This window comes from Oculina patagonica, chromosome 10 (genome assembly GCF_052425735.1).
Source record: "Oculina patagonica isolate OP01 chromosome 10, crgOcupat, whole genome shotgun sequence".
NCBI classification, from domain to species: domain Eukaryota; kingdom Metazoa; phylum Cnidaria; class Anthozoa; order Scleractinia; family Oculinidae; genus Oculina; species Oculina patagonica.
The window spans coordinates 11,303,131-11,325,031 of NC_135767.1; the positions used below are offsets into that span (position 1 = coordinate 11,303,131).

The 21,901-nt window shown below is 39.1% G+C and overlaps 1 protein-coding gene across 3 annotated transcripts in view; it reads right to left on the reverse strand.

Moving 5' to 3' along the window:
* Nucleotides 1-21,750, reverse strand: part of LOC144628188 (uncharacterized) — a 36,086-nt gene extending 14,336 nt beyond the window's left edge. For all 3 annotated transcript variants that reach the window (XM_078486253.1, XM_078486252.1, XM_078486251.1), the window contains exons 1-2: nt 21,627-21,750; nt 4,471-5,052 (exon numbers count right to left, since the gene is read on the reverse strand). In XM_078486253.1, the coding sequence (XP_078342379.1) occupies nt 4,471-5,052; nt 21,627-21,681 (637 nt within the window). In that variant the 5' untranslated portion in view covers nt 21,682-21,750. The remainder of the gene's footprint in view (nt 1-4,470; nt 5,053-21,626) is intronic.
* Between the last annotated feature and the right edge of the window lie 151 nt (nt 21,751-21,901).

The window sequence follows — 21,901 nt, forward strand, 5'->3', positions numbered from 1 at the left end:
AAAACCCGTCCGAAAAAGACGGTATTAATAATGAAATTGGTAGAAACCGAACCAAAAACTTCTGCTCACCCTAATCAAAGTATGATCCCACTGCAAGTGCATGTTATCAATGAATATTTCAGACCCAAGTAAATCTTGGGTTTCAGCAGCCTAAATTTCAGGTGTCTCTTTCTGGTCGCTAAATTTTCGTAAAAAAAAACTGGTTCTTAAATTTGTGTAGTAAAAACTCTGTAGTCGGCAAACAAAACATTGGATGTGAAAAACATGGGAGCTGTGAGATGAGAGATTAAACCCTTTCGCTCCCCATGGAGCATAGGTCCACGGAAACCACTGCTCGCCATCGTGTTCTGTTTTGGGCTATCCTTTCGATCTGCCTCCAGGTGTAGCCTGCTTTGCTCGCCTCGTCATCTACCGTCCTCCTCCAGCTGTTTCTGGGACGGCCTCGGCTCCTCTTCCCCTGTGGGTTCCATCTCAGTGCCTGCTTGGTGACATTGCAGTTTGTTTTCCTGAGGGTGTGCCCAATCCAACCCCACTTTCGCCTTCTTATCTGGATGTTGATCCTTTCCTGCTCAGTTGTTGTCCAAAGCTCTTCATTTGTTATGACCTTTGGCCAGTGGATGCCCATGATGGATCTCAGGCATTTGTTGATAAAGGTCTGCAGTTTGGCGGAGTTCGCTTTTGTTACTCTCCACGTTTCAGAGCCGTAAAGGAGGACTGACTTTACGTTGGTATTAAATAACCGTAGTTTGGTCTTTCTGGAAATCACTTTTGATCTCCAAACAGGTGTCAAGATGGTGAATGCAGTTCTTGCCTTTCCGATCCTCACTCGTATGTCCTGATCAGATCCACCGTCCTTGCTGATGTTACTTCCAAGGTACGCAAAGTCCTCCACCTCGTCGATTTCATCCTCATCTAGTTCTATCCTATCTGCATTCTTGGTGTTAACCCTCATCACCTTCGTCTTGGATTTACTGATCCTAAGGCCCGGGAGCTGTGAAGCCTTCCGTAAATAAACAAATGCAATCTTGTGTCGCGCCATTGTGTCTAGCCAGAATTTCAGACATCCCTCTCTAGTCGCCTACTCCTGAGAAGGGACGTCTGAAAAAATCCGGCCCTAATGCCGTCCAGAGACATCACTAACCGAAAACAGGGTAGTGATTTTGATTTGTTGATTTGGAAAAAAAAATTGCAGAATTATGTGAAATTATGACTGAATTTTAACATGCGAGTAATGTAATTTGAAAGACTGAAAACATTTGCAAAGAGTTCAAATGAGTTCACCTTCCCAGAAATGAATTTACTAGTCATTTACCTTGTGTGTTTTTTTTTTTTTTTTTTTTTTTTTTTTCTAGCAAAGAACCGTGTACGCTGGAGGAAACTGGTGGACGCCCTATGCTCCCAAGGGGGTGAAAAGGAACAATGATGATGACCTTGTGTTTATTACTTTTTTAGTATACCTACAGATGCAGAAAAGTTATGGGAGACTGATAGCTTTTAAGTTGGCGACATCCGTTGCTTCAACATGCAGTGTTTTGCAAAATTAAATACGTATTCTTGTTTTGTCAACAAAGCCGCCCAACGCTTTTGTCCTGCAGCCTTAACGAGCCAGTGATTTCACAACTCAGTGTCCACAGTCAAGTAGGATATTCTTGTTATATTGAATTCCGTTTCTTAATGCCTCTGTATAACCATCTAAATTGATTCGGTCAAGTACTCACGAGTGTGTTGTAATTGTCCGCTACATAACATATTATATTTTGATCACAAGATAAAGCAAATCAGTTCAGATTAAATCTGTTCCATAAAGAATATAGCCTGCAGTCGATGAAAATCTTATCCATTTGTTTTATACCCTGTAATCCTTTTTGAAGTGATTTTTTATTCACAGAGGCATAGCCTTGACAGAAACTTTTCCACATGAATTAAACTAAAGTGTAGTGACATCACCAGACGGCATTTTGGCCGGATTTTTTTTTTTTCAGACATCCCTTATCGGGAGTAGGCGACCAGAGAGGGATGTCTGAAATTCAGGCTACATCGTGTCTAGCTTGAAATAAACACTTTTTTGTGAATTTGGCATAAAATCTTAAAACCTTAATTCTACTTGAATGAAACTTGTCTTTATTAATAAAACAGATAATGGTATCAATTGTAATTACACCTTTGAAGAAGTTATACAAATTTTGCTTTTTAAAACCGGTGCCGGGGCAAAATTTGCATATGTCAAAAGTAATTTGAAACCTTTCGAATACTTTCAGCTAAATAAATGAAACATATCGCCGCATGCAAGTATCCGATTAAAATTTTTCAATACACATGTAACTGCACATTTACAAAGAATAAAAACTAAATAAAAGAGTGACTTTTAAGGTGAAGTATTTGCATTCTTAATCGTATCTATAACAAAATTCTCGATTTTGATTGGTTCTGCGCACGCCTATTTGTCGCATAATCGGCGCGCGATCACGTGGGTGTCCAATTACAGGTATCCAATTTGAGCAACTTCAAATTGGATACCTGTAATTGGACACCTACGCCATTTGCGCGTCAATCATGCGCATTTCAATGGGTTCTTTCTTGCTATTTTCCTACTTTTTGCACAACCAATTGAATTAACCTTTGACTTTTTCTCAGAAAAAAGGTTCTTAAAGACTTCCTAACCTCGAATTTTGTTATTGATACGATCAATTAGTAACTGGACCTCGTGTCATACAATTCAGAGAGTAATCATGCTTGTAATTTCAAATCGGCCTCACGCTGCGCACTCTGCCGATTTAGAAATTACTCGCCCGATTACTCTCTGAATTGTACTCCACTCAGTCCAATTACAATTACAAATCATGGCACAAACAATCGTATGCATGACATTACACATGTGCTTCATGTTTGTCCTAAGAACGCCTGATCGCAAGTTATGTTTGTCCATGTTTATTCAGCAGGACTGTGCTAATTCCAACTCGGGTTCAATTTCTGGTTTGATTTGCCCTTGATTCATTCACTATCCATTTTTTCAAGCTCTCGCTATTTCAGACTTTTTGTTTATATACCTGATGGATCGATAATATTACACAATTAATGTCACGCACAATCGAAAGGACATCGTTTATGTGGGAGAAAGGTAGGGGGAATAAGTGTTGTCCTGGACCCGAGAGCTGCCTGCCATGGGCGAGGCCAGTACTCGGGGCTAGTGTCAGCGAGTGGCATATACATGTAAGACCGTGAGATGGGTGTCACGGGGCACAGAAGCAGGGTGGCGTGTACCTATGCCAAGCTCCTGGAGGGATGGTAGCGAGGGGAAGTGGATGTGTCCACCGTTTCTCACCCAAGCTAAGGCAACCCAGGCATAGCTTCAGTGTGGGACTGAAGGGTTGTCGCCAGCAACACTTATCCCCATAATTCTGGAAACAGAATCCTCCCACACTGAGGCTGCTAAGAGAGCTGTATATTTAGGGAAGGGAACGGTTGCCCCACCCAGGATGGTGCGGGAGTAGCATACTGTTAGAAGCCTCAGACAGGATTCCTAGTGCGTAGTTGCCACTCTCTAAACTAGTAGATATGTTAACCAAAGAAAACTATCAATGATAATTAACAAAAATTAAGGTATCAGTTTTAGACTACTGTCCGTGCAGAATACAAGTACATGTTTACGGTTCAAAGAGCGGGATACAGATTGCCGGAAAAACACATCCACGGGGAGAGCAAGGTTTAATTGAGCTAAACATTAACTCCAGTTTATGCTTTGGCAAAAACAGCCACCAAGTGCATGTTGTTACAGTAGAGATGGGAAGCCTCAGTGTACGGAATCATGCTGCCTTCGACTGTAACAACACTCTGCGAGAGTGCGGACCGCTTGAGCAATTTATTTCTCAAGGAATCATTCAAGCGACAAGCTCATTATTTTTCTTGATTCCGGACTCGATACTCGAACCTCAAAATTTTCGACTCGAGACTCAAAATTTTAGATTTTCGAGCACCGAGTCTCAAGGCTCGAAGATCGAGGCTCGAGGGACTGTCAACTTGTACATTTTGTAATTTTTAATTGCTTGGAAATAAACAGGGTCGTACCTAGTGGGGGGGGGGGTTGGGGGTAAGAGGGGGGCGGGGGGGTAGTTGATCCGGCCAGGAAAACTAAAAAATCTAAGAAAAACTAAACTTAAAAAACTTCAGTTGCCCCCGCCAGGAAAACTTGCCCCCGCAGACCAAAAATCCTATGTACGGCCATGATAACCCAGGATTTCCATCTGAGCAAAGGAAATCGGGGACACACGATGCAAAGAAAAACGTATTTTGACCTCAATGTGATCGCAACCCATGATATTGATACAGGTTCTGCATCTTGGGTTACACTTGAGCCCCACTCATAATCAGACCGTGTCAGTTCACCCATTTTTGGTTCAGGTTTTATATCTTGAGGAGCAACAGAACCCTACTCAGTTTCATGTTGTAATTCTTCCAAGTCTAGTTCCTTACCTGAAGTTAGTTCTTTTGTCAGAGGGAGATGTTTTACAGCCTTCTTATGGTGCAGATTTGCTGCTGGTGATAATTCCTGGTCGTCATATCCAGACTTTTTGCGAGACACAGTGTCAGCGCCTTTCAACACCGTGGAGCCTGTAATCACCTGGTCATCCATCTCTGGATACTGCATATTTGATTCTTTAGTTGTCCTATGTATGGACGATGGTGATCCATTTAAATGTGCATGTCTTCCTTTAAAAGCGTGATGGCTAAAATCCTCCAATTCCTTCTTTAAAGAAGCCAACAGGCCTGGTCTTGATTTCAGGAGCCGTGCAACTTTCTTGGAAATGTGTTTTCCAAAATTGATGTTTGGAAACAGTTTCTTTAATTCACTTAAAGTGAATGCATCTTTGTTGTCCAGAATCCCATTTTGGGTCCCCTTTGATGGGTAATAAGAAGATTGTTTATCATTGGCATATAAGCCAGTTCCAGTAAAATCATCTGTAGTCCCCTCAGGTCTGAGTCTGGTAGACTCTGAAGGAAACACAGGAGAAACATTTGCCTCCTTGGGATTTCTTCTTGATGGTAGAGAATTTCCTAGAGATAAAACAGATAAATTCAGACTCTTGTTTTAACAAGTTACTGAGGAAAAATGCCAGTTATTGCAAACATCTATTAAAGAGGTTTTCACCTGAGTGTGGAAAGAGATTCACATTTGCTTTGGTTAATTTGTATTATTAGCATAGTGATTAGTTTACACAACGAACATCAATTTCGTTACCAATAAAAAGTAAAACCAAACCCTACCATGACTCATTTTGTTTTGTTTGTTTTTTTCTGCACATTACATGGCTACATATATTTTAAGTTTTAATTGGTTAACTTTGTGCCCTTTTGCGATTGACCACAATGATTGCGTTGGTTTTTGTCCAAAACAAAGACAACTGAATAATGCTCTAATTTTACTTAAACCACATCATGTTAATAATGACATTGAAATTCTGAAATCATCAATTAAACTACATGAATAACAGCAAATTAATCATTATAAAGAGAACATTACAAGCCATTTTTGTTCTGACTGATAAGTGTATGTTGATTTAAATCGTACATGTATTTACCAACACAGTCTTACATGTAACTTAAAATTCATGTTATCAATCATAGGAAAAACAAGTGGCCTAATGACAAGTGCCCTGGACTTTGGGCGAGTGGTCCAAGTTTAAGCCCTGGCGAGTAAAAAAAAAAACCCGCGAGTATAAACCTTACATTTAAGAACCTGTTAGGCTAAAATTTGCAAATTAATTACCATTTTTATAAGAACCTATAAGCCTCAAATTTGGAAACAGGTTCTTGTTTTCTCAAATTGATTAAAAATGTTTACTTTTGGGAAATAAGTTTGGACAAAGCATTAATATGCATGTATATCATGTCATATTCTTAATGATTATTGCTTCATTTTTACATAAGCACTTAATGTGGTATGCAAATTTTATACAAGGAATAGGCCCTATAACAATATTGAAATTTTTCCTTCAGAAATTAAGAACCTATTAAGAACCTAATTAGCCTAAATTTGTGTTATAACCCTTCATGTAAGAACCTGTTTAGGCTAACCTGAAAAATAATAGGTTCTTACTCGCAGGTTTTTACTGTACCCTCCTGGTTGTTTTATGCTGCTGAAAATGGGATACTCTCGGGTGCTATGGCTTTATGACACTGTGGCCAAATTTAGACTTTTCCTTGTCACTTATAACAGCAATGGTAGTCAAAAGAAAACCAGCAACAGAAAGTGTCCATTTGTATGTGACTCTACACCTTGTTTCAACCATATTCTTCATTATACTAGTAAGTATTTTTGTCAGATAAACCCTAATGTTTCGATTGTTAGCGGTGAGTAACTTTAGCAATCTACTTGAAGCAAGATGGGCGAAAGTTGCTATATTTAGTACCCCCTTAATTGTCATAGTCTATAAGATTCGAACTTTGGTCGGACACCGTACCTCACCGATTTCGCTGAAATTTGGCATGCAGTCTTGTTTTAGGGTCCTAACTACCAAATGGATATTAAAAAGTTTCAATTCTTTTTATTTTGGAAAATATCGAGAAGGCCGATTTGAAGCGTCCGTGACGGCTCGCCAACATGGCGGATCGAAGGTGTTCTTGTTAGTTCGACACTGAACCTGCCGTCACAGTTTCTCGATCATACTTGGCATAGTTATAAAGAACTATCTTTCTTCTTTCTATATATCAAAATAGATTTGGCAAATGTTGAGTTTGGATGATCAACGGCCAAGAAGTTCGAAGGTATGTTAACGATGTTTTGAACAGTCTCAAATTTACTACAAAATGAAAGGCTAATAACTCCACTGTTATCTCGATTTAGAAGTAGCCATTTACCATGAACAAAGCTTGTTCATTGGTGAATTGATTCCATTAATAAAAAAATTGGGGAAATGTAACCGTTAAGAATAAAAAATTATGGAACCTCTAGTAAATTGGCCATTTCAGCGCCATTTCAGCGGATCAGCTCATTTAACAGCAAATAATCGGGAGAAACATGAAAGGGTTACAGTCGTTTATAATAAGCAGTTTCCATGTATTCTTTGCTTATCTGAAACAAATACATGATCTTTGCCAAAGATATGGCGATTTTTGAGCGTACGATCGTTTCTCCAAATTTTTATGTCGGCAACTTTATTTTATTTGTTGTCGAGATTATACGCTGTTGTTATTCAATATTCGTTTCACAAGAACTTCTGTTGCTCGCATTTCCCAAATCACTGTTTAAGAAATTGCCCATTCCGTAACAGGGTCATTCTTACTTTTTCTTTAAAAATTACTAGGAAAGCAAGAATGTCATAGAACGGTTTTATACTAGTAAAAATACCTGTCAGACAAAAATTCAACTGTTTGTGTTATCTGGCTGTTTTCACAAATATGCAAATTTAGGAATTCTTAAAGTGCCTATCTTTAACTATTTCACGCTTAAAGATTCCTCTAAATCTTTTCGCCTACCTTTAGGACAAACGAAGTTTTGTGTCTCCAAGCAGAATGCTCGTTATCAGCAATGAAAGTCGAAGAGATACAGAAGCTCGAGTAAAATTCTAACTGCTGTGAAATGAACATCGTTTGAGCTTGACGTGTATTTATAGATTGCTCATTTAACAGCAAATAATCGGGAGAAACATGAAAGGGTTACAGTCGTTTATAATAAGCAGTTTTCAGGTATTCTTTGCTTATCTTAAACAAACACATGATCTTTGCCAAAGATATGGCGATTTTTGAGCGTACGATCGTTTCTCCAAATTTTTATGTCGGCAACTTTATTTTATTTGTTGTCGAGATTATACGCTGTTGTTATTCAAGTATTCGTTTCACAAGAACTTCTGTTGCTCGCATTTCCCAAATCACTGTTTAAGAAATTGCCCATTCCGTAACAGGGTCATTCTTACTTTTTCTTTAAAAATTACTAGGAAAGCAAGAATGCCATAGAACGGTTTTATACTAGTGAAAATACCTGTCAGACATAACTTCAACTGTTTGTGTTATCTGGCTGTTTTCACAAATATGCAAATTTAGGAATTCTTAAAGTGCCTATCTTTAACTATTTCACGCTTAAAGATTCCTCTAAATCTTTTCGCCTACCTTTTGGCCAAACGAAGTTTTGTGTCTCCGGGCAGAATGCTCGTTATCAGCAATGAAAGTCGAAGAGATACAGAAGCTCGAGTAAAATTCTAACTGCTGTGAAATGAACATCGTTTGAGCTTGCGTGTATTTATAGATTGCGCTCGAGCTCCGTTAATTAAGTTTATTCATTTGGCGATCAGATAAAAATCAATGAATGATCAGTGGTGCCTTCGTATCCTCTTTTGTTCTTTTACACAGTGGCCTGAATTTGGAACCGTTCGGGGAATGGATTATCAATTACTCTTCGTTATGCCATGTCACCCCTTAATGTGGGAGCGCCGCGCCTCAATTCACGATAAAAAATTTATGGCCGCCCGGTCCATTTATGTCGTTCTCCGCCAGGTCTCTCAATAGGCAGGTTACGAGCCTAGTGGCCCATCCGGCCGGAGCTCATACCGGTTTCCGCAACGTGAAGCGACAACGAGTATTTTTTACTCCACCCGGATGGGATGCTATTCCATCGCAGGGTTACCTCCCTTCCCGAAAAGCTAAAGATTGACTGGCAATCATTTTTTAACCTGGGTAAGGAAAGGGACTCTGGGAGTTGAGAGGCTTTCCAAAGAACTTAACGCATTGTCCCCCAAAAGCTCTATCCAGGACTGTTTGGTCCAGAGTCCAGCGCAGTGACAATTATTAGGCCATCACGCTCCCCAACCGTGAAAGAAAGTGCAAAAATCTGCTTGTATAAGCCCTGGGGTTGTACAGTTTGGTACGAAATGTGGGCTTTTAAATGTGTTAATTAAGTTTATTCATTTGGCGATCAGATAAAAATCAATGAATGATCAGAGTTATTAAAGTCCATTTCTAAGCACGAGAGACACGGAAGTTTGTTTCAGAAGCATTTATGTATAGAAATACCGGTTTATTATTGACTGACGCGGTTAAAAAATACTCGGCTTCTAGCGGTAAATCTGCATTTATAATAGCTGGGAGTTTGGGGTTTTTTTTGGTGTTGTTGTAGGAAGGCGGGGGGAGGGGGTGGAAGTGGTGCCTCCGAATCCTCTTTAGATCTCTGACACAGTGGTCTGAATGTTGAACAAAAGAGCTCATCTGTTAATAAGCATAATGCGAGCTGATTTTGAAATGAACATGACTTTACGTTTGTGTCATCAGTAATTATCGTGTTCGAAGAAGGCGTGGCTTACTCGCGGCAAGAACAACATAACAGTGAAGCTAACACATTTTCCTCATTGATTTGAAATGAATTTCGAATCAATTCTTTTTAGGGCAAGTTAAAAGATACAAATGTTTTTCGTCCAGATTTTTACAAAAAAAGCAGGTGAGAACTTGGCTGTTTTTGTTATCTCGGACTTTTTTTTTATTAAAGTTGAACCTCTCGAGCTCCATAAGGACACCTCTCGTGATGCGTCATGACTTACATCACGTATGTCCTTATCGCCGACCTAGCTAGGTGAAGAAAGGGACTACCGTAATTACTCGAGTAAGCGCCGCGGCGCTTATTAAATTTTTTACGCCTCCAGTGCGGCGCTTATTCGAGGGCGGCGCTTATTAAAAAGTTTGACGCCACAAAGAATCTAATCCTTTACATTTATTAAAATAGGGTCCCCTGATTGCCAAAAGTCGTCTCTTGCTGAAGATTGTACTGAAGAATGTTCAATAGAAAAACTGAGCGGTAAAACAAGCACTTTGAACTGCAGAACGTCGCTTTTGATGGAAAGAAATGGAAAAGATTTCTGTTTCTAGTTAAACAGATTTCCTTGAATAAGCGCCGCATCGGGACTGCGGCGCCGGGGGCGGCGCTTATTCGAGGACGGCGCTTATTCGGGGGCAGCGCTTATTCGAGTAGATACGGTATGATAGTACAGAGGCTTTCCGAAGAACTCAACGCAATATCCCCCCAAAGCTCGAACCGGGATTTAAAAATCTCAAAAAAGTGTTAATATGAATTGTAAATCCACTCATAGCGGTCTGGCCTTACTAAAACCTGGAGAGAGAAAAGACAGTGGGCAGATAAATGAAAGCTGTTCGAGAGTACGCTGTTGAGCAGATTCTGTGAAATTCCCCTTTTTATCCTTTTCTCTCATAAGCCCTCCCAATTCAAGGCCCATATATTTCTTCCAAGTCAACTGTCAAAGTTTAAGGCCACTTTTTTCCTACCAGGTTACCGTCTTGAGAGTTTTAAATTTTATTAAATCTTGGTGACACTGTCCCTTTAATTCATTAATGTAATTCAAATCAGTTTATAAAAACGTTTTTCAGAAAACAAGAATTTTTTTTAATTTCGCTTTAAGCCACCGCACCCCAACCACGGATATAAGACCTACCACATTTAAAAGCCCACATTTCGTACCAAACTGTACAACCCCAGGGCTTATACAAGCAGATTTTTGCACTTTCTTACACGGTTGGGGAGCGTGATGGCCTAACAATGGTCACTGCGCTGGACTCTGGACCAAACAGTCCTGGATAGAGCTTTTGGGGGACAATGCGTTAAGTTCTTTGGAAAGCCTCTCAACTCCCAGAGTCCCTTTCCTTACCCAGGTTAAAAAATGATTGCCAGTCAATCTTTAGCTTTTCGGGAAGGGAGGTAACCCTGCGATGGAATAGCATCCCATCCGGGTGGAGTAAAAAATACTCGTTGTCGCTTCACGTTGCGGAAACCGGTATGAGCTCCGGCCGGATGGGCCACTAGGCTCGTAACCTGCCTATTGAGAGACCTGGCGGAGAACGACATAAATGGACCGGGCGGCCATAAAATTTTTTATCGTAAATTGAGGCACGGCGCTCCCACATTAAGGGGTGACATGGCATAACGAAGAGTAATTGATAATCCATTCCCCGAACGGTTCCAAATTCAGGCCACTGTGTAAAAGAACAAAAGAGGATAGGAAGGCACCACTTCCACACTCCCTCCCCCCCCCCCCCCCCGAGCCCCCTCAAAAAAAAACTACACCAAAAAACACCCCAAACTCCCAGCTATTATAAATGCAGATTTCCCGCTCAAAAATAAACCGGTATTTCTATGCATAAATGCTTCTGAAACAAACTTCCGTGTCTCTCGTGCTTAGAAATGGACTTTAATAACTCTGATCATTCATTGATTTTTATCTGATCGCCAAATGAATAAACTTAATTAACGGAGCTCGAGCGCAATCTATAAATACACGTCAAGCTCAAACGATGTTCATTTCACAGCAGTTAGAATTTTACTCGAGCTTCTGTATCTCTTCGACTTTCATTGCTGATAACGAGCATTCTGCCTGGAGACACAAAACTTCGTTTGGCCAAAAGGTAGGCGAAAAGATTTAGAGGAATCTTTAAGCGTGAAATAGTTAAAGATAGGCACTTTAAGAATTCCTAAATTTGCATATTTGTGAAAACATCCAGATAACACAAACAGTTGAATTTTTGTGTGACAGGTATTTTTACTAGTATAAAACCGTTCTATGACATTCTTGCTTTCCTAGTAATTTTTAAAGAAAAAGTAAGAATGACCCTGTTACGGAATGGGCAATTTCTTAAACAGTGATTTGGGAAATGCGAGCAACAGAAGTTCTTGTGAAACGAATATTGAATAACAACAGCGTATAATCTCGACAACAAATAAAATAAAGTTGCCGACATAAAAATTTGGAGAAACGATCGTACGCTCAAAAATCGCCATATCTTTGGCAAAGATCATGTATTTGTTTAAGATAAGCAAATAATACCTGAAAACTGCTTATTATAAACGACTGTAACCCTTTCATGTTTCTCCCGATTATTTGCTGTTAAATGAGCAATCTATAAATACACGTCAAGCTCAAACGATGTTCATTTCACAGCAGTTAGAATTTTACTCGAGCTTCTGTATCTCTTCGACTTTCATTGCTGATAACGAGCATTCTGCTTGGAGACACAAAACTTCGTTTGTCCTAAAGGTAGGCGAAAAGATTTAGAGGAATCTTTAAGCGTGAAATAGTTAAAGATAGGCACTTTAAGAATTCCTAAATTTGCATATTTGTGAAAACATCCAGATAACACAAACAGTTGAATTTTTGTGTGACAGGTATTTTTACTAGTACAAAACCGTTCTATGACATTGTTGCTTTCCTAGTAATTTTTAAAGAAAAAGTAAGAATGACCCTGTTACGGAATGGGCAATTTCTTAAACAGTGATTTGGGAAATGCGAGCAACAGAAGTTCTTGTGAAACGAATATTGAATAACAACAGCGTATAATCTCGACAACAAATAAAATAAAGTTGCCGACATAAAAATTTGGAGAAACGATCGTACGCTCAAAAATCGCCATATCTTTGGCAAAGATCATGTATTTGTTTCAGATAAGCAAAGAATACATGGAAACTGCTTATTATAAACGACTGTAACCCTTTCATGTTTCTCCCGATTATTTGCTGTTAAATGAGCTGATCCGCTGAATTGGCGCTGAAATGGCCAATTTACTAGAGGTTCCATAATTTTTTATTCTTAACGGTTACATTTCCCCAATTTTTTTATTAATGGAATCAATTCACCAATGAACAAGCTTTGTTCATGGTAAATGGCTTGTTCTAAATCGAGATAACAGTGGAGTTATAAGCCTTTCATTTTGTAGTAAATTTGAGACTGTTCAAAACATCGTTAACATACCTTCGAACTTCTTGGCCGTTGATCATCCAAACTCAACATTTGCCAAATCTATTTTGATATATAGAAAGAAGAAAGATAGTTCTTTATAACTATGCCAAGTATGATCGAGAAACTGTGACGGCAGGTTCAGTGTCGAACTAACAAGAACACCTTCGATCCGCCATGTTGGCGAGCCGTCACGGACGCTTCAAATCGGCCTTCTCGATATTTTCCAAAATAAAAAGAATTGAAACTTTTTAATATCCATTTGGTAGTTAGGACCCTAAAACAAGACTGCATGCCAAATTTCAGCGAAATCGGTGAGGTACGGTGTCCGCGAACTTTAAAAAAAGCTCGAAAATTATGGAGTATTACACTTAAGTTTGCTTTGGTCAAATTTGATACACGTTAAATTTAGTTCCCCTACCCCCCCCCCCCCTCTCAGGAAAACAAATTACTTATTTGTCTGCTAGTGGCCCTGTGTAACTATAATTAAATTTATGACAGTGTCCATGTCAGAAGGCTGTGCAACAATTAAAAGGGTTGGGGAAGAGTTGGGATCTCTGCCATCCGTCATACAAGGCAAAACCGCTTTTCTTGACAAGAACCATTTTCCAATATTTTTCAATTATCTTTGTTCTTTTGGCAGCTGAAACTATCTAACTGGCTCACTGGTTTACACGGAATTAAACACTCAAGGTTAGGTACAGTCTGCATTGAGCCTAGTGGCCCAAACAGGCCAGAGCTTAACCCAGTTTCTGTAGCATGAAGCAACAGCATCTAGGAGCATTTCTACACCCCCCTGGATGGGATGCTAGTCCATTGCAGGTTACCCACCAGAATTACTTTGCCTGTACCCATTTACAACCCTCCAAGTTAAGACCATTTTAGTCGCCATGGCGACTAAAATTTTGGGGCTGGCGACTAAATTTGAACCAAGGTCGCCAGCCTGGCGACTAAAATTGAGAGGAAAGATTGAAAGCATCAGCTTAATTTGGTGACTAAAATTTTTCACTGGCGACCAAAACTTGAGTAGTTGGTGGCCAAATGGCCACTAAGGAAAAAAATAAACTTGGAGGGTTGATTTATACACCTGGGTGGAGAGAGGCACTGTGACAGTAAAGACAACAGTGTCTTGCCCAAGAACACAACACAATGATCCCAGCCAAGCTCAAACCCGGATCACTCGATCCAGAGTCCAGTGCGTTAATTAAGAGAGGGTCCATATGAAATCCATGCAATATTAAAATTTGAGTCTACATCGACCCTCTCAGATTTCCTTTATATTTTGCATGGGGCTACATATTGAGATGATAATGCTGTAGGTAGAATATTATCGCAAAATTCTTTAACGTGTGAAAGATATCGTGGTCAACGTGCCCATGGTCGGTTTTAAGCCAAAAAATACCTAAATTTTGACCCATCTTTCGACCAAAATATCTCTGCAAGAATTGAAGCTTTCCATATAAAAATACCACTGTAATTAGTATCACCTAGTACAATTTAAATGATATCATCAAGATTTTTCATCGCTCTCACGTTTAGTAGTAAACCTATTTTAAAAATAAGGTATTTCGGGCAATGCGTGACACTAGAGATTTTAGGTTAAAATTACGTTTGAATATCGCCGATGCGGCGTTATTCTGATGGTTCCATTAGCCATTATTTTGTAAACCATTTACTAAATAATAAATTAAAGTCAAAAAAAGTATGTTAAGTTCAATCGGCACGTATGATTTTAGCGTACAAAAATGTGGTACATGTGAGCAAAACAAAAACAAAGTTCTGAAAGTTTTAGAACGAGTTTCATAACATGATGGATAGGTCGGCTGAGGACGTGTGAAATACTGCTTACATAAATCCAATAAACCTTTTAGCATCTAAAGTGGTTCGTGATGTTAATTATCCGGCTATTTAGTGCCCATAAATACAGACTTACAGCGTGAGAAAAGGTAAACAAGCCACTTGACATGTTCATCATCGATCGAATTCAAGCGTATCTTCACGTGCAGATTGGAAAGAGAAAACGTCGCTCACTTCTGTCTACCCGGTAGTTATAATGTTCATAAACAATTCTGCAAGGAGTTAGTATCCACCTTTCTCGTAAGCGATGGCCTCAGTGCTTCACATTTTCATAAGCCTGGTAAGTTACTTTTCACCCGGGCGCCATGTTGTTTTGGACTAGTACCCAGTCTCTCAAGACTGGCTCAGTGCTCGATCGAAACGCTGGAATGGACCATTGTTTTACTCGAAGCGTAGTATAGTACAGTACAGACGATTTCTTTCCGTGGCGCTCTGTCCAAACAATTTTTCCAGCTGCATCTTTCTGCAGACAATGTTTTTTGATGTCTTCAAACAATTTATGTGGGCATTTTGCTATTGCAAAACAATTTTTTTTCAGGATTTTTGATCCCACTTGGCCACTCCTCCAAAAAAATAATGTTGCTTCCCTAACTGAATGTCTGATTTATAGTGTGGATTTCAAAACCATTAATGCCAATTGAAAGGTCTTTCAAAGGCCTTGTTAACAAAATCGAACGACCGCGCAGTTCGATTTTGTTAATAACGCGTATAATTACATACCCAATTGGACTTCACTCAATCTTTATACACTGGGGTTATATCCACCATCTCTCTAGCTCCTGTTCGTACTATATTGCAGATCAATGTGATATATGAAAAAGTTAAAGTAGCTTATATTAATTATACACAATATTACTTTCAAATTAATGAAAACACTAATGAAGTACTAATAAACCTTAAGTGAGGTTCTCTGCGACAAATCGCTTCGTGTGTACTACTTCAAAAAGTCCCTGCAACAAGGCGTTTGTTCGGTGCACCTGCAGCGAATTTGGAAGAGGGAGAATGTAAACTAGTTTTGAATTCAATACATGAAGCTCTCTCATTGGTTAGTTTATATTTTGTCGCAGAAGTGCACACACGCTGCGACAAGGCTGCTTTCACTCATTTTGTCACTGCGATCAGTCGCACGAATTTAAACTGGTTTGAGTTCGTGCCTGGTGCAGCCTCGCCCTCGTGGATCATGCCTTTCGTGCGCTGTCGACATGTCGTCATACTGACGCGTATATTTGCATTCTGCTCGCTTGCTGCAAGTAGTTTCTTTTTCGTTGCTCTAGCCTTCACTATATCCTTCTTTCTTTCATCCGTGCTCTCCACTGGCTTCGGGCAGTGTGACTTAGGGCTTTCCACAAGTTGCTCGAGATTTCCCAAAAAGTTGCCCGTAATATCTCAAAAAGTTGCTCCAAAAATCCAAAAACGTTGCTTCATATAATAAAGGTTGATCGAAAGTTGCTCCAAAAAATCCAAAACGCTACTTCTAACCAAAAGAATTTTTTCTAAATATATGCTAATTTCCCTTTGAGAGTAAGATCTTCAAAGCAGTTTTAAGCAATTTTACAGCAAAAGTATCTAAATAACATATTAAAGGGAATATTATTTTGTTAAGTGACAAGGATTCCTTTAACTGGGAAAAATCGTGAAGATATTGATGACGTCATGTTTGCTGACGAGTTTTGTAATGTTTTATACAGAATGAGCCGAATGTTGAAACGTCTTCAGATGTCCCTCGAAAATCTTCGGCAAACGTCGTGAAAGTTCGTTTTGCCTTAGAACAGCACTCGTATAATCTTCGGAAATCTTCGGTCTGGAAATTGCCCAAAATGCAACAAGTTGCTCGAGAGGAAAAAAGTTGCTCCAAGGGGGAAAAAGTTGCTCGAAACATGAAAAAATGCCAAAAAGTTGCCGAGCAACTTGTGGAAAGCCCTAGTGTGACTCAAAGGGTCTTGATGTGGAGCCGTTTTCTATAGCAACCGTCCAAGCACTTACCTCTCAGTCGGGTTTCCGCTTTCGCCTCGGGGCCACTCCGCTGGTGCCTCATTCCTTTTCATTCCCAGCCAAACCCCGCCTTCAATTCGTTGCGTAGCTTAACAGACATTAACGGCAGAGGTCTCGATCCCTGGCGCAGAACAGAAGGACCGTAGACTCTGGGAGCGAGAACGGATCATTCCATCTCAAGTCTCCGGTGCATGCGCACAATTAAACCGGAACCATAAATAGCCCAGAGGGCAGAGGACGGCCCAGTTCGGTCAAGGCTGACGGAAAATGCGCAAGTTCTTGGAACGAAATTTAATGTCCAAACTCGTTTATCAACCGCTGGTTTAGGGGAACGAAGACCCTGGGAACAAGGATCCAGAACAGTTTCAACAAATTTGGAATCACCTGTATCTCTGATAGTGCTCCTACTGATTTCCTAATTTAAAGCTAGAATGACGGACCGACGTATCGACGGAATTAAATATTTGTATAAGTGTAGATCAGCGTGCCTTTTTACAACTCATGATTCGTCTTTGCCTTGACCAGGTTGTTGAAAGTTCGTTTTCAATGATACTCATAATCATACTCTTTTGTTCTATTTTATTTTTCCCGTAGGCAATCCTTAGAATAAATGTAAATGAGTGAAATACTGTAAATGATTTAATAAACGCCCCACTCTTAAATAAACGCCTCCCCCTGAGGTGTAAAATTTGTATTAGAGGCCTCTACTAATAAACGTCCCGTGTCTAATAGACACCCCCTGCCCCCATCACCCCCCCCCCCACCCCCCTCCTCAATAAAAAAAGAAAAAATATATTCGCCTCAAAATTCAAGTAAACGTTTCATGGAGTAAAAAACACGCAATTTTCTTTAGTTAGTTAATTGATTCACTCGGACATCGAAGGGACCAAAGGAGCTAGCTAGCCAACATGGTTAACCCCGATGCGATGACGATGAAGACATCGATATCGAACAATCTGTGAACGACATCTTTAGGCTTTGCATTAGAAAAGATGAGAGTAGTCTCCTACTCACAAAATCTGTTTCCTATCTTTATCCGGGAGCAAACTACGCGTCATATTTACATACTTGTTTGTCTATTTGTTTCGTTACAGTTAGAGTGAAATCATGGGCTCCTGGTGATATGAATGCCCCTCTTCTACTAAACGCCTCATATTTATTTAAAACTCCCGCATGTTCCCCTTAAATTAAAATGCCCTGGCGTTTATAAGATTATTTACGGTAAGTCGGTATTAAAGGCTAATTTTTCGATTTCAGATTTTCAAAATTAAAAAAGGTGGAAAATTAAAGCCATGGCGATTTGTGGCGTATTGGATCATTTATAAATGAGTCAATACATATCCCATGGCCCCTGAATGTCAGGTCCTTCTTGAAAGCACATAAACGAAGCCATGACGATCGCAATATGATCTGAGTCAGAGTGAAATTTGAGACATGAAATTTGAGATAAAATTCACAAGTCGGTCTGTCACGCAATCAACTATTGTCGGTGTTCTTCGAAGAACGACAGCACCAAAAACCACTTGTGCCACAGATTCTTACTGGATGAAAACGATGACTACATAATTTCTTTGCAGTGGAAACATGTTTTTTTATATGTGAACAAAACACGCGACCGAATTCTAAAACAAGTCGGTTTTCATGATCGGTGGATATTATATTCGATGTCTCGCCGCCAACTTGTTTTGATAACATCTGTTCTTAAATTACTATGGTGCTGGCAAATACGGCAAAACGCAGCTTACACACCAAGAGCGCGATGCCAAAAACCCTTGAAGGAAATGACTTTTATGCAATGATGCTTGCTTGTGGGGATATCTTTCAAATTGGTGCAGTACGACCAGCAGGTCGGTATGACCTTTGTGTTCGTTTGAATTTGTTTAATTTGCTTATTACCAGCCAACGACTTCCAGTAGTTAAAACTACTAACGATTTAAAAGTATTTTTATGCAAAAAGCTTCATAACGATGTTTTACTTCTTATAGCAACATTTTATTTAGTTTATATTTTACAAACTCTGAACTTATCACGATTTCCGTGTTGAGCTCATTTGCATATTGTCACGAAGTTAACACCATTTATTGATGCGAACCTGTAATTCCTCTTAAACTTAACAGAGATTTTATTTGATAAATAGGGACACCATTTCCTTGGCAATCTATTGATACTTTCAAATTCGATTGAAGAAACGCCGCATGTCTACAAACAACGACTTTTGAAACCCCACTTTTTTGATACGAATTGAATAAGGAGATTTGGAATTTGCTTTCAGCCAAACGCAGCAAATGACACAAGTTTACTGAACGTTTTTCTATTGTTCGGGACTTGATTTGTCTTATGTAAAAGTTTCGTATCATTTCTTTTTATATTTAGCATGTAGCAGGGGATCAAACATGGTGAATATTTTTAGGTCAAATTTAAGTACTTTCCACTTTCTGACAGTTTGATTGACATTTCTCCAAAACAATAAACAATTGAACCAAAATATTGCACATGGTTAATGTACTAGTGAAGTTACACAAGTGTGCCAAATTTGAGGGAAATCGGTGAGATGCGCTGTAGACTCGCCTGCATGGTTCTCGTGCGGACTCACTCTTAAATAACCATTAGGCCACTGCACCTCCAAACACTCAAGGTACCATGAAATATTAATGTGTCAAAAAATCTCAGGGAAAAATTATTTTATTTAACACCCTAGGCAAACAAATAAGAAAAAAAGGTTTCCGATAAGTTTGAAAAAAGGTGTCAATAAGGAATTCCAGCATGTCAATAGATTTTGTGAGAAGTGTTTATGTGAATGTTTACTTGTTCATGGGGGTGATCTGACCGCTTTTTGTAGCAGAATTTGTTGCCAGATGTTTTCATTGATTTTCAGTGCCATGTTGGAGCCCAAGCAGTTGGGCTTCAACATGGTGTTTCCATACTGTGCTCTCTAAATTTGTGTGAAACATTTTGACGGATAACTTAAGTACAGAATAATGTACGGACCTGAGACTTAGATAAGTAGTTCATATAGTAGTTTTCTACAACCTGAAATATTCTTGATTTTTTTGACATGGTAGATTTGGATTTTTTTTCCTGGCATGACAGTGGCGTGACAGTTAGTGAAAACCACCTATAGTCTTTGTGAATTAATTTGTGGCCAGATTATTTTGAGAGCTAAAGCTGTTATTACATGTATCTTTCTTATTATCTAATGGTAAGAGAAGTTTAACATGTTATCTATGCTGCAAATTAATTAAGCTGATGTTTATTTTAGTAATTAAAATATACATCATTAAAAACACATGCGTATGAAGGGGGTCCTCTTATAAATTCCCTAATACCCTGGCATTTTTATACTCCTGCTTGCCCAGGCTGCAATCTACGTAGGTAAAGCCAAAGATCTTCCTCATGGATTTAAATTTGCACAGCATACTGGCATAGGATCGCAGTCAGCACCTTTAAACTGGCATACAGATGACTTATTTTATGGAAAGAATTTTAAAAGACCTTGGCACAGACCTATTAAAAAAAACTTGGCATATATTTGGCATGGTGTGTACACAGAATGCACCCTGGCTGCTTGGTGGAATAAAGTACTACGTACATTTATGACAATAAAGTATCTTGCTAATACAAGTGACCCCTTCATCAAGCCCTTATGCAAAGCACTCAATCCAGAAACCACACAATTATAGACCATTCCACGGTTTCTGACGCCATCTTGGTTGGGGGGCAAACACGGCAAAATTTACAGTAGATGTATGGGAAAAATCGGGAGTTTGATGCTCGATAATTCGAGGACCGTTGACATTGTGAAACTTTTGTGAATTGCAAACTAAAGATACTTTTATAGCTGAAAGAGTTAACCGATTAAATTTGAAGGGGATCGGTATTAGAAGTGAGAAATCGTACTTTTAGTTTTTCATACAAATGCTTCTAAATTTTCCTGCGAACGGCGGCTCCATTTTAAAAACAAATATATGAAAAATGAAAATCTTAATTTGAAGCTTTCTTAGTGAGAGTAAAACTCTCAAATTTGATCGGTTAACTCTTTCAGCTAGTATTTTAAGTTTGTAATTCATGGAAATTGCAGAATGTCTACCTTTCTCGAATTATTGAAGGTCAAACTCCCGATTTTTCCCATATATTTACTGTAAATTTTGCCGCGTTTGCCCCCCAACTAAGATGGCGTCAGAAACCGTGGAAGGGTCTATTATCATATGAGTCCAGCAGACTATAAATGCCCCTTAGTGAAAACAAAACATGGAATTTAAAATCATATGAAAAGTTAAACCAAGCAGATCTTCAGGCAAAACAAGGATTTTCTCAGGATATAATTTAATACGACAAAAAATTGTTATGTCTTTCAATAATTTGGGGCCTTTCTTTTTTTTACCATTCATCTTTATTAGAATGATTTTGCCCGCGGTTTTGCTGGATTTTGGCGCGCGTATTTCAGAGTGGTTGGCTATAAATTAATTCAGCTTCGAAAAAGAAAAAAAAAAAAACCTACCTTGCAGTAGCCAAGACGGAAATATTTTGAGTAAGCGGTCTTGAAATGCTATTTACAGGCCAAGCGCTGTACATTTTGCTTTGCGAACGAGTAAAACGTTTACTTTGCATGGAAGTCGCCATGTTGTTTTTGTAGCTACTGTCAGCTGGGGGACTGGGCTGAAAAAATGTGGCGAAAAGTTCTGAAATGTTTGCGTTAAAATATTTTCCGAATGTCATTCGAGTTACTTTCGGAACAGTCCAGAAAAACCTCGGAAACATAGCCTTTCAAAAATGTTCGGAAATTGAAATTTCGGAAGCCATATTGTTCGATTCGAAAAAAATGTGGAAATATCAAATTGAAAAAGTTTTACGCTAGTAACTATGTTCGCGGGAAACGCAACAAAATTGGACAGAAAACAAAAAGGCGAATATTCAAGCTTTAGAAATCTGGCATTTTTAGACGCTGCCTGCGCTTTGTTGACGACTTCCGCGCGCATTCGTTGCTAGCAGAAAATACAGAAAAAAATATAGGCGAAAACAAACAACTCGCTACAAAGAAACAAAGATACAACTTACCTTGTGCAAGGAAGGCAAATGAAAACGCAAACAAAACGATCCAAACCACTCTCATGTCATTTTCGAAGGTAAATCATCGCGGCGAAAAAAACTGCGAAAATTTCCGAATGAAAACTGAGCGTTATCGTGACGTCATAAAGGTTAATAACCAAAACCAGCAGTAAATGAAAATTAACGTCATTTATTAGCGAGCTTGCCAATGACGTATAACATATTACTCTCTTTAAAAGCCACAAAACTTTTTTGTGTGTTTTTTTTTTTTTTGTTTTTTTTGT